At 38.6% G+C, this 13838-nt stretch overlaps 1 protein-coding gene across 2 annotated transcripts in view; it reads right to left on the reverse strand.

The window, feature by feature from the left end:
• Positions 1–7203: 7203 nt before the first annotated feature.
• The window catches only part of SLC26A4 (solute carrier family 26 member 4), a 45484-nt gene continuing 38849 nt past the window's right edge, over positions 7204–13838 (reverse strand). For both annotated transcript variants that reach the window (XM_036918973.2, XM_036918972.2), the window contains 2 exons: positions 11876–11959; positions 7204–9740 (listed from right to left, as the gene is read on the reverse strand). In XM_036918973.2, the coding sequence (XP_036774868.2) occupies positions 9717–9740; positions 11876–11959 (108 nt within the window). In that variant the 3' untranslated portion in view covers positions 7204–9716. The remainder of the gene's footprint in view (positions 9741–11875; positions 11960–13838) is intronic.

A 13838-nucleotide genomic window follows, 5' to 3' on the forward strand; every position in this document is an offset into this window, starting at 1 on the left:
TTGAATCATTTGTTCCAGTTCATTGAAGAATGTTGCTGGTAGTTTCATAGGGATTGCATCAAATCTGTATATTGCTTTGGGCAGGATGGCCATTTTGATGATATTAATTCTTCCTAGCCACGAGCATGGGATGAGTTTCCATCTGTTAGTGTCCCCTTTAATTTCTCTTAAGAGTGACTTGTAGTTTTCAGAGTATAAGTCTTTCACTTCTTTGGTTAGGTTTATTCCTAGGTATTTTATTTTTTTTGATGCAATTGTGAATGGAGTTGTTTTCCTGATTTCTCTTTCTGTTGGTTCATTGTTAGTATATAGGAAAGCCACAGATTTCTGTGCGTTGATTTTGTATCCTGCAACTTTGCTGTATTCCGATATCAGTTCTAGTAGTTTTGGGGTGGAGTCTTTAGGGTTTTTTATGTACAGCATCATGTCATCTGCAAATAGTGACAGTTTAACTTCTTCTTTACCAATCTGGATTCCTTGTATTTCTTTGTTTTGTCTGATTGCCATGGCTAGGACCTCCAGTAATATGTTAAATAACAGTGGAGAGAGTGGGCATCCCTGTTTAGTTCCCGATCTCAGAGGAAATGCTTTCAGCTTCTCGCTGTTCAATATAATGTTGGCTGTGGGTTTATCATAGATGGCCTTTATTATGTTGAGGTACTTGCCCTCTATTCCCATTTTGCTGAGATTTTTTATCATGAATGGATGTTGAACTATGTCAAATGCTTTTTCAGCATCTATGGAGATGATCATGTGGTTTTGTCTTTCTTTTTGTTGATGTGGTGGATGATGTTGATGGACTTTCAAATGTTGTACCATCCTTGCATCCCTGGGATGAATCCCACTTGGTCATGGTGTATGATCCTTTTGATGTATTTTTGAATTCGGTTTGCTAATATTTTGTTGAGTATTTTTGCATCTACATTCATCAGGTCTGTAGTTTTCTTTTTTGGTGGTGTCTTTGCCTGGTTTTGGTATTAGGGTGATGTTAGCTTCATAGAATGAGTTTGGGAGTATCCCCTCCTCCTCTATTTTTTGGAAAACTTTAAGGAGAATGGGTATTATGTCTTCCCTGTATGTCTGATAAAATTCCGAGGTGAATCCATCTGGCCCGGGGGTTTTGTTCTTTGGTAGTTTTTTGATTATCGCTTCAATTTCGTTGCTGGTAATTGGTCTCTTTAGATTTTCTGGGTCAATCTTGGAAGGTTGTATTTTTCTAGGAAGTTGTCCATTTCTCCTAGGTTTCCCAGCTAGTTAGCATATAGGTTTTCATAGTATTCTCCAATAATTCTTTGCATTTCCTTGGGGTCCGTCGTGATTTTTCCTTTCTCGTTTCTGATACTGTTGATTTGTGTTGACTCTCTTTTCTTCTTAATAAGTCTGGCTAGAGGCTTATCTATTTTGTTTATTTTCTCGAAGAACCAGCTCTTGGTTTCATTGATTTTTGCTATTGTTTTATTCTTCTCAATTTTATTTATTTCTTCTCTGATCTTTATTACGTCCCTCCTTCTGCTGACCTTAGGCCTCATCTGTTCTTCTTTTTCCAATTTCGATAATTGTGACATTAGACCATTCATTTGGGATTGCTCTTCCTTTTTTAAATATGCTTGGATTGCTATATACTTTCCTCTTAAGACTGCTTTTGCTGCGTCCCACAGAAGTTGGGGCTTAGTGTTGTTGTTGTCATTTGTTTCCATACATTGCTGGATCTCCATTTTGATTTGGTCATTGATCCATTGAGTATTTAGGAGCGTGTTGTTAAGCCTCCATGTGTTTGTGAGCCTCTTTGCTTTCTTTGTACAGTTTATTTCTAGTTTTATGCCTTTGTGGTCTGAAAAGTTGGTTGGTAGGATTTCAATCTTTTGGAATTTTCTGAGGCTCTTTTTGTGGCCTAGTATGTGGTCTATTCTGGAGAATGTTCCATGTGCACTTGAGAAGAATGCATATCCTGTTGCTTTTGGATGTAGAGTTCTATAGATGTCTATTAGGTCCATCTGCTCTACTGTGTTGTTCAGTGCTTCCGTGTCCTTACTTATTTTCTGCCCGGTGGATCTATCCTTTGGGGTGAGTGGTGTTTTGAAGTCTCCTAGAATGAATGCATTGCAGTCTATATCCCCCTTTAGTTCTGTTAGTATTTGTTTCACATATGCTGATGCTCCTGTGTTGGGTGCATATATATTTAGAATGGTTATATCCTCTTGTTTGACTGAGCCCTTTATCATTATGTAGTGTCCTTCTTTATCTCTTGTTACTTTCTTTGTTTTGAAGTCTATTTTTTCTGATATTAGTACTGCAACCCCTGCTTTCTTCTCACTGTTGTTTGCTTGAAATATGTTTTTCCATCCCTTGACTTTTAGTCTGTACATGTCTTTGGGTTTGAGGTGAGTTTCTTGTAAGCAGCATATAGATGGGTCTTGCTTTTTTATCCATTCTGTTACTCTGTGTCTTTTGATTGGTGCATTTAGCCCATTAACATTTAGGGTGACTGTTGAAAGATATGTACTTATTGCCATTTCAGGCTTTAAATTCATGGTTACCAAAGGTTCAAGGTTAGCCTCTTTAGTATCTTACTGCCTAACTTAGCTCGCTTATTGAGCTGTTATATACACTGTCTGGAGATTCTTTTCTTCTCTCCCTTCTTGTTCCTCCTCCTCGATTCTTCATATGTTGAGTGTTTTGTGCTGTGCTCTTTCTAGGAGTGCTCCCATCTAGAGCAGTCCCTGTAAGATGTTCTGTAGAGATGGTTTGTGGAAATCAAATTCCCTCAGCTTTTGTCTGTCTGGGAATTGTTTAATCTCACCACCATATTTGAATGATAGTCGTGCTGGATACAGTATCGTTGGTTCAAGGCCCTTCTGTTTCATTGTATTAAATATATCATGCCATTCTCTTCTAGCCTGTAGGGTTTCTGTTGAGAAATCTGATGTTAGCCTGATGGGTTTTCCTTTATAGGTGACCTTTTTCTCTCTAGCTGCCTTTAAAACTCTTTCCTTGTCCTTGATCTTTGCCATTTTAATTATTATGTGTCTTGGTGTTGTCCTTCTTGGATCCTTTCTGTTGGGGGTTCTGTGTATTTCCGTGGTCTGTTCGATTATTTCCTCCCCCAGTTTGGGGAAGTTTTCAGCAATTATTTCTTCTAAGATACTTTCCATCTCTTTTCCTCTCTCTTCTTCTTCTGGGACCCCTATAATACAGATTTTGTTCCTTTTGGATTGGTCACACAGTTCTCTTAATATTGTTTCATTCCTGGAGATCCTTTTGTCTCTCTCTATGTCAGCTTCTATGCGTTCCTGTTCTCTGGTTTCAATTCCATCAATGGCCTCTTGCATCCTATCCATTCTGCTTATAAACCCTTCCAGAGTTTGTTTCATTTCTGTGATCTCCTTTCTGGCATCTGTGATCTCCCTCTGGACTTCATCCCATTTCTCTTGCGTATTTCTCTGCATCTCTGTCAGCATGTTTATGATTCTTATTTTGAATTCTTTTTCAGGAAGACTGGTTAGGTCTGTCTCCTTCTCTGGTGTTGTCTCTGTGATCTTTGTCTGCCTGTAGCTTTGCCTTTTCATGTTGATAGGAATAGTTTGCAGAGCTGGGACGAGTGACGGCTGGAAGAACTTCCTTTCTTGTTGGTTTGTGGCCCTCCTCTCCTGGGAGAACAGCGACCTCTAGTGGCTTGTGCTGTGCAGCTGCGCGCAGACAGGGTTTCTGCTTCCTGCCCGGCTGCTATGGAGTTAATCTCCGCTGTTGCTGTGGGCGTGGCCTGGCTCGGGCAGCTGCTCCAAAGTGGTGGAGTCGCATTGGAGCAGGAGCTGCTGGGAGGCTATTTATCTCCGTAAGGGGCCTCCCTTCTCCCTGCAGCCCAGGGGTTAGGGTGCCCAGAGATCCCCGGATTCCCTACCTCTGGATTAAGTGTCCCGCCCTGCCCCTTTAAGACTTTCAAAAAGCACCCGCCAAAACAAAACGACCACCAAAAAAAAAAAAGAAAAAAAATTTTAAATTAAAAAAAACAAAAAAATTTTTTTAATTAAAAAAATAGGTGGTCGCTCGTTTTTCTTTATTCTCTGGTGCCAGCCTCAGGCCTCTGCTCACCGGTCTTGCTGCCCTGTTTCCCTAGTATTGGGGTCCCTATCCTTTTAAGACTACCAAAAAGCACTTGCCAAAACAAAACAGAAAAAAAAAAAAAAATGGTCGCGCGCTTTTCTTATGTCCTCCAGCACCCGGCCTCCAGTGCCCGCTCACTGTTCCTGCTGCCCTGTTTCCCTAGCATCCAGGGCCCCCTGGGCACGTACTGTGTCTGCGCTCTGGCCCGGATGGCTGGGGCTGGGTGTTCGGCAGTCCTGGGCTCCGTCTCCCTCCCGCTCTGCCTACTCTTCTCCGGTCGGGAGTTGGGGGATGGGCGCTCGGCTCCCGCGGGGCCGGGGCTTGCATCTTACCCCCTTCGCGAGGCGCTGGGTTCTCTCAGGTGCGGGTGTGGTCTGGATATTGTCCTGTGTCCTCTGGTCTTTATTCTAGGAAGGGTTGTCTTTGTTATATTTTCATAGATATATGTTGTTTTGGGAGGAGATTTCCGCTGCACTACTCACGCCGCCATCTTCCTTGGCTCTTTCCCTTCCCCCATTTTTATTTTCCTCTCTCTTCCATCTTTTTGAGCTATTTGTTATTATGGGGCATTTTTATGGAAACAAAGCTCACATGATTAAAGTTCATGTGGTTTTTGTTAGGTTGTTAATATTATTTGTGTGACACATGTTTTTCCGTTCTAAATGGAACCAAACTTTCTTCAGGATTCCAGCCTGATGCCGCTGGCGAGCACGCCTGATTTGTTGTCTCTCACCTCATCTCTGCGCATAGATCAAGCCCCAGATAGAGGACCCCTCAAACATGTCTGGAAGTGCCGAGAGCGCCTCCCATGTACTGATGAACAAGTCCACTCCGCCAAGGACCGCCTCCTCCTCGCACCCTTGGAGGGCACCATCGCAAAGACCCAAGGCATTGCCAGAGCTGCGCATGTGCTTGGAGCCTGGGGCAGAATCCTCTACCTTCGGAGTCATATTGTTATAGTGATCACTGGGAGTGTTGCAGGTAGAAGAAAAGATCCCCATTCTTTTATAGGGATCTCAGGAAAGCCTCTCTTTTGGATATTTATTCAGCGTCTTTTCTTCCTAGGACCCAAACAAGAATTCATGAATCTGGCTCCAGAACATACTCCAGAGTGACAAGCACCGTATTATCCCCAGTCCCCACTGTTCACCACCAACTACGCCTTATTCCTGGGTCACTCTGGAGGCCTACTCCTTCTTGCTTTAGGATGAATTGTGTCTCTTCCAGGAAGCTCTAGTCTATTTAGCCTGGCCAGCAGGGGCAGAGCCTGGGCAGCACCTCACAATTCCAAGTAGACACAACTCCACCTCAACCCAGGAGTCCCACTGTGTAAGTTTATGAAGCCAATGAGTTCAAATTTGTATCTGTAACTTAAAACACGCACAAAACTCAAGTTGCTTTTGTATTTTGAATCATCTAATAAAACATAAGCATAATTTATTTTTGTGGGTTTCAACATGTCATTTAATATAAAGTATTAATTTTTTGAGACTTGTTGGCCTTCATGAAAATTGTTGCTAAATCTATGAAATATATTAAGAATAATAATTGTTAGAAATTGATAGGTTATCCTAAAATATATATATATATATGGAAATGCAGAGGGCTAGCATAAATAAATTAGGAAAAGACCAAACTGGAAGAATTAAACTTCCAAATATCTAGAGCTGTTAAAGACCTAAGAAAAGTATTGGTACAAGGACAGAAAAATAGACTAATGGAACAGAGTGTCCAGAAACAGACACAAACATATACAGTCAGCTGATTCATGTTAAAGGTGACACTGCATTGAAGAAGAGAAAAGGATGGTATTTTCAGTGAAGGGTGTCAATGTGATATTCATTTAGAAACAAAAGAAAATGTATCTTCAACTCTTTGTGTCACACAGTACACAAAACTCAACTCCAGAAACATTGTATATCTAAATGTGATTAGTAAAACAAAGTTTTTAGAAGAAAACCTAGGGAGACAAAGATTTCTTATACTAGATATGCACCCCAACCCCCCCCAAAAATAAAAGGCTAACCATTAAGGAAAAAAATGATAACTTGAACTGCATTAAAATGAACAATTTATGTTGCTCAAAAGGCAGGATTAAAAGGGACAAGGCAATCCACAGATTGAATACGATATTCACAGTACATATATCCAACAACGGGTTTTTATGCCTACTCTACAAACTTTTACAAGGCAATTAGAACAAGGCCATGACTAAAAAGAGGAATAGATGACCGGGGCAGATGATTACAAAAGAGGGCCTTTAAATGATAATAAACATCTGAGAAGTCACTCCACTTCTTGAGCATCAGTGTGATACTACTACAAACCCCTCAAATGAAAAGATCCACAAAGCCAGTGTTGGCAAATTGTGGAGCAACTGGAACTCTAACTCACAGCTGAGAAAGGGACAAATTGGTGATTGGCACAATGCTCTGGAAAAGTCTGCTGGTGATAGTAGATACCTACCGGAGTTTCCACTGAAGCAGAACCTATGTATATGACCCAGCAACTCCACTCTAAGGTACATACTTCACAGAATGGTGTGCATCCTTTCACCAAAAAAAAAAAAAAATCGGATCAAGAATGTTCAGAGCAGCACTATTCATGAAAGCCGCAAACCAGAAACACCACCCATGTCCACAAACAGTAGGCTGGATGAGTAAGACAATGGAATACTTTCCAGCCGTGAAAATTAATGAATGATTGCTATATGCAATAACACGATGGATCTCATGATTGTCAAGTTGAATGAAGACAGACACAAAAGTGAAGGGAAAGAAGAATTAATCTGTTTTCTTCCAATTATGTGAAGTTCAAAAAAACAAGTGTTAGATGTCAAAATAGTAATTAGCCCTTGGGGCATTTACAGGGAAAGAGCATGAGAGGGCTTCTGGGTACTGGTCGTGTTTTGCTTATTGATCTGGGTGCTGGCCACACTAGTGGGCTTGTTTTGTGAAAATTCCTCAAGCAATACACTATGCTTTGTATCCTTTTGATATGTATGTGGTACCAGCCTGACAACGTTGCTTAAAATAATGAAAATCATTGCATAAAATGACCTGGAAATGTTTGGGGAAGAAGACAAGATTTTACTGAGATACCTCTGAGTAACACTGTTTATTGCACTGATAAGTCTTTACAAGAAGAAAGTGCACACCAACAAATGAAAGTGGAGCTATAAATAGTGCATCAAAATGATGACTTGTAAGAGTAATAGCAAAGTTAAAATGTAAAAATTTTTATTATATTCAATAGTTATGTTCAGAAAGAACATATCAGAGTAGTTTAACAGGCAACTTTACATTTAATAAAAATTATGTGCAAGTATTTCCAAATGTACATGGTTTGATTTTTTCACTTGTTGCTGACATTCAAATACAACACTAGAATCTGATTCTATAGATTAAAAACATAACAAGACAACTTTGATTTCAAGTAAAAGTTCCACTGACAATACAGAATTAAAAGTATGCTTACTACTCACAAAATGCATAGAAAAGACAGTATTTTAGAGCATGCTTGGGGAAATGAGTCAAATGGACTGTGGTCCTACATAGTCACAAATGGATCCAATCTTTTAAAAAACTCTAGCCTTACTGTAAAATGTAACTTTGGTATTTCCTTCAACTAAAAAAAAAAAAATTGGGCAGTGCAGATTTCCTCTATTGAACAGAGGTATTCATCCATTTTCTGCAAGACTATTATATTCGCTATTTAGAGATATGATCTGTTGCCATTATAAGCAGGTATTACTGCAAAAATGAGATAACATTGTAATCCTGGTTAGGCTGTACCCAACATGGGGAGAAATCTGTTCTAGGTCAGTTTAAGACAGGATAACCCATGAGCATGAAAGAGGATCATAATATCCCAATCCATCACAACTCCCTCAGATTCCAACAAGTAGAATGCAGGGGGTGGGAAATGATGAGGCTTTTAGTTCATCAGTTTAATATGATCACTGATGATATTCCTTCAGAAGTAGATACCTTGTTTCTGATTGTATTTAAGAAGAAAAATAGAAATAGGGCATGCTGTCTTTGGCTAGCCAAACACATTTGGAAATTTCACACATCTGTGCCAGATGTACAATATAGTTTTCAACCAAGCAAGACATTGTCTCAGTTGGGGACCTGAGTACTTTCTCTAGAAATTAAGCACAACTTCATTCATTCCAGCATGAAATAATGGGAACAGTCCACAGGATCAAAGCCTATATATTTTATATATAATACCTAGAAAATTGTTGGCACTCAAAAAAGATCATGTAAAAATAAAAGATATAAAATAATATTTTCTGGTCTAAAATATGGATTTTTAAAGACATATATATTCTTAATGTGTATATTCCAAACCAAATTTTTTATTGATATTGAGTTCATCCAAAATATTTTGTCTTAAAAATTCCTTTTCAACAGATTTATATACAGGCTGTTGATTTTTAGATTTTTTAAAAGATGGTCAGATTTCAATTAAAGATCACTTACTTTACATACTGCTAAAATTTTAGAGAAAAATATAAACTCATTTTAATCACCACAGTCTTATAAACATATCAAAATTATTTTTCAAAATAACAATTTTCATGTTAGATTTTAAATAGATTACTTATTTTCTGTCTGGTTGATCTGTCCTTGGAGTGAGTGGTGTGTTGAAGTCTCCTAAAATGAATGCATTGCAGTCTATTTCCTCTTTTAATTCTGTTAGTATTTGTTTTACATGTGTAGATGCTCCTATGTTGGGTACATAGATATACCCATAGAAATGATCATTTCTATTAACTAAGTAAATCAAAACTTCATTTTTAAGCTAGAGATAGTGTGTCATATTTCTATTTGCTCTTAATTATCCATGATTATCATATCAAAAAATTATTTCTGTAAACCACAATAAACTTACTGCTTCATTTCCCTGAATCAGTGTTTCTAAAATCTATCAGCCTAGTTCTGTAGCTTTTAAGTGAACCATTTCCTTGATTCTGAATTCTGATTACACATCTGGTGACATATAGTAACATTCATTAGTAAGTACTAACCAAAGTTGCATTCAAAAAATTTTTTTTATATATTTAATAAAAGTGATTTTTGAAAGCTGTTATGGATAATGCATTAGTAATTATATTTCAGTATTCACTCAGTGTGACCTTACACAGTGATCATTGCAGCTCATGGGTGTCAAAGTCAGTCTGAAATGGATTTTTCTTTATGATATCATTTCTGATTTACTTGCCCACAGAAGCTGTTTGGTCTTACCCTGACTGAGCAAAGGTACGTCACACTCACAGGAACACTGTTACATCTGTCATAGGGGCAGGAGCAGCTTAACATCTGCAGACATTGCTAGATCCCCTGGACAGTCCTTCTCACCATTTTGCACATTTTAGAGGTCAGCTATTTATTTTATAAATAAAGCCCAGACACAGTCTTAGTGCTTCTGTTTCAATGACTAAGAAGTTTAAAAAAAAATTAAAGATTTAAAAAAATCTAATGGAAAAAGAATGAGTGTTTCAAGTGCAAAGAAATAGTCGATGCAGAAAATATTTGCATAGAATTACATTGGGTGGCGGTAGGTTTTGCCTTGCAGACCTTGCTTATAGCGACCCCCTGAGCCCACTTTCAGGAAGCAAGTGTGCGCATAGCCTGTGGAAGCAAAGGGGAAATAAAGTGTTGGTACAACTGAATTCTCCTTAAGTCAACATTATCTTTTTTTAATAAATATGTTTTGATAGTGTTACTCATCTTACGTGGGTATCATCACAATCAAAGTAGAGTAAAAACTTAATTTTTTACCTTATCATTTTTTAATTGGATTTATTTAAAAGCAATAATTACTATTTATTGGAAACTTATTATGTACAAGACACGATTCTAATTATTTTACATGCATCCTTTAATTGTCACAACTCTGTGAAGTATTATTTCTATTTTGATGATGAAACTAGAATAAAGACAGGATAAGTAACATGCTGTGGGCTACACACAGCTAGTAAGTAGTAGAATCAGGGCTAGCACTCAAGTCTGTTTGGTTCTAAAGCCCATACCCTTAAAACCACTCTGCTGTATTCCTTCCCTATCTATAGGAACACTACCTGGATGATCCTTTATCCATTTTCTGAATAATTATATCATGATTTTATGTGACATTCCAAAAATACTTCTGTAGTGTGGAAACTTCTTATGTTGCAATTTTGATATATGTTTTTACTTAACTAAGCCCCATAACTGTGATCATACACTACTAAAGCTGGGAGGACGTCATAGCTCAATAATGGCATTCCTGGGCTCACTAAGCTGGTGGGCTAAGAAACAGGGCCTATGATTTTCACTCTGGCAGTGTACTTTCTCCACAAAAGAATCTCTGCCTGTCATCCTCACTCACTGCCTGATTTTACCATATGGGTGCAGAAGTTATTCTTTTCAACATGTTTATGAGGACCTGGAATATGGCAGAGAAGTCATGCTTATCAGATTTGCACATAACCCCAGTGGTGCTAGGTAGTTAATGTGCTGACTGATAGATGCAGAATTCAAAACTATGTCAAAAAACTGGAACCAATCATATGTAATCTAGCAGAAATATGTGCAGCCCTCATTAGGACCAAAGCCCAATTATATAAATACAAATAGGGAGCCTAGCTGGACCATAGTTTGTGTGAAAATGCCCAAGTCTTTAGATGACCCCTGCTCGATAGAAGCCAAGATTTTGACAAACACATTTTTAAGTTATAATAACAGAAATCTGTGGATGAGATTAAGGTAGGTCATGATTCCATCATCTCCATGCTGGCCTGACTCCAGCTGGGGCTTTGTATCCCTTTTTGGTCAGAGCAGCATTGACAAATTTCCTGACCATGAGGAACGGTGAAGGGAGCTGAGAAGAGTCTGGTGGAGACCTGGGGGCTATTCTCAAATATTTAAGGGCTCTTCACTGGGAGGGTTTGTGTTATTACCAAAAGCAGATCTCAGTTCACCGGGTGATTATTAGAGGCTGAGTCTAGTTTTGTAAGCACAACCAACACTCGGACAGACTTCCAACTGTGTAACAGACTCCCTTGAACAACTCCTGGTTGCCAGTGTCTGGAAACGTTCACATAGAGGCTGAATGAACATCCATAGGGATGGTTTAGGAGAAATTTCTGCATGGGCTAGGAAGTGTGACCACTCAATTTCTAAGACATCTTTCAACTTTAAAATCCTATGTTCTTCCTTTGTATGTCCCATTTTAGCCAGTGGTGGATCCACTAAGTTCATTCAGAAACTACAACTTTCAGGCAAGTTTCCTAGGAATAGTCTGGTATGCCCAAAGCATGAGAAAGAGAGTGAGTCTCAAATGGAGGCAGTATCTTTTTTAAGCCTTTATCAGTCAGACGATAAAGGTCATGAGGTTCTTATTCCTCATGTACTATGCCTGAAGCTTGTGAAACTCCTGGGTTAGGAATTCCCTCTGTTCACCTTTCCCCTATTGCACTGGTCCTAGGTCTCTGGAAGAGAAAAGTATGCAGAAGCTTAGGTATAAAATTAGGACCAATGGGCTGGCTGCTTTCAGTCACCGATCACATCTACATGCTTGGGGCGACAGGTCCCCAAGGACTCAATGCCTTCAAGGGAGAATCCTTGTTTTCCATCTTCCCCTTTCTATGAAGCCATCCTCTTAATATTTTTTAAAAATTATTTTCCCTGAATAGTTTTAATCAGACATAGTCATTATTTCTATTACTCTATTTATTCAAGAGTTAATCCAAATCATTTTCTTTGAAAGAAAATAATGATCATACCTCATCCTGGACATCAAGTTCTTCTTCAACCCGCTCTACTTCCATTAAGTCAAGAGGGTCTTTACAGTCTTGGATTAGGGTGATCTTGACAGAGAGAACACAGAGAATATTTATTGGAAACCTAATAGCATCCACCCCCTCCAACCCTCCATTCTCCACTGAAAATTATTTGAAGCTTTGCTGGTGCTTCTCATCTATATCCGCATAGTTCAAAACCCTTTTCAGCTTTCTTGTTCTTTTATATTTCCCACCTTAGAATTTTTCTGTGTACTATTTTTTCACATTCAAGTGTGGACTGGCATAGTCCTCTATTGTCTAATCTCCTTTTCAGCTCTCTTCCCCAATCTCTGAAGTGCGATGCCTCTTAACAAGTCAGCCCATTTGCCTAAATGACTCAGCAGCCAGTTGTTTTTCTTTCAACAGCTAAACTAAGAGCACTTAGAACAGCATCAAGGAGGCAGTGAATGCCCAGTGAAGAGCTCCTGACTGAGGACAACAAACAGCCCCAGGTTGAATTGGATGGAAATTAATTTTATTGGAGATGGAAATCAACATCTGTGGACCAAGAGCAAAGTTCTGCTCTTTAGCAGTAGTATGTTATTTAATCGTCCACGCAGAGGAAACCAGGAACAATTTTGGTTTTGTCTTATGCATGAAGAAGGATATTTTTAGAGCAACTCCAAATGTATCTCAAGGCAAGAGTGATGTTTCAAAGTGCTTTTTAGCTACTTTTCATCTCACAAATAAATAACCCAGTTGTCTGCTTTGTGGGACTTAAGTCCCTGTGCAGATGGCCATGAAATAATGGTCAAGTTAGAGGATAGGTATAACTACAAGTTGAGCTGTCCTGGGTCCTTTGTTATACTCAAATAAAGGGACCGGCAGAGGGTCATATCAAACATCCATTGTTATCATTCCTGAAGAAAAGGAAAGTACCACAGGTCATTTTCTATACCGCTACCATGGATAGGGCTTTGTGCTGGACACTGAGGGTACATAGAAGTATAAATTTCCTAAGCTGACAGGCCACCCATAGTGCTCAACCCACTGTCCAATGAACTGGTAGGTATATAATACAAACACTAAGTTATACTCAGCCTAACATTCGTTCAGGGTCAAAAAAGTCCATCCCAGCCATGCACAGTGCCTCCCTGGTAGCAAACAAGATTATGTCTAACCCTGGTAGGGGCTCTCTTTGTTAGTGGTTTCTGTGATATTCATGGCCTGAGATCTTGGATCAGAATCTGGTGTAGACAAATAACAAAACAACTATTTTCATGTTGACATAGAACTTGACACCTCAGTTATTTTACTTTTAATGCAAGATCTTCTTTGGACACTTTATATGATCTTGCTTCTCTGTTGTTACCTGTGGTTATAGAATGTTAAGTTACATAGTAAGTTTATGAATTTTCCAAGATGAGTATCTTGCATGTAGCTTTTTTTTTTAAAGACTTGTGGTTTTATTAATTTTCTTTTTTTTCCTTTTTTGTATTTAAGATCCATACCTTGGTATTTAGTGCTAGTGTTTACCACCGCAATATTAAACTATCTTTCCACTAACAATAGCTGAAAAGAATAATGTACCATTGCTTTCTAAATTAGTTTTACTTCAAACATTAATATCCAATCTATAGTAAGGAACTACTCATTCTAACTTTAGGAAAAAAGGGAAGTGATTTAAAATATAGTAGATGTGCCACTGGAATAATAATTTTTGTTGTTAGTTTATAAGTATTTGTCTTATTCACCATAAGAGTGTCCATGAAAGATGAGGTTTTTGTACCAGGGCTACCAGTTGGCCAAATCCAATAATCCAGCCTAAAATGCTCAGCTCTCCTGGAAATTTGTCAGAAGAATCAACAAAATAAGGGGGCCTGTAGAAAATCAGGGTCTATTCTTTTGGTGGGAAATAATTAACTCTGGGCTGACTCATGACTTTTAACATTTTGTTTACTTTTTC

The sequence above is a fragment of the Manis pentadactyla genome, chromosome 7 (genome assembly GCF_030020395.1).
Source record: "Manis pentadactyla isolate mManPen7 chromosome 7, mManPen7.hap1, whole genome shotgun sequence".
Classification (NCBI taxonomy): domain Eukaryota; kingdom Metazoa; phylum Chordata; class Mammalia; order Pholidota; family Manidae; genus Manis; species Manis pentadactyla.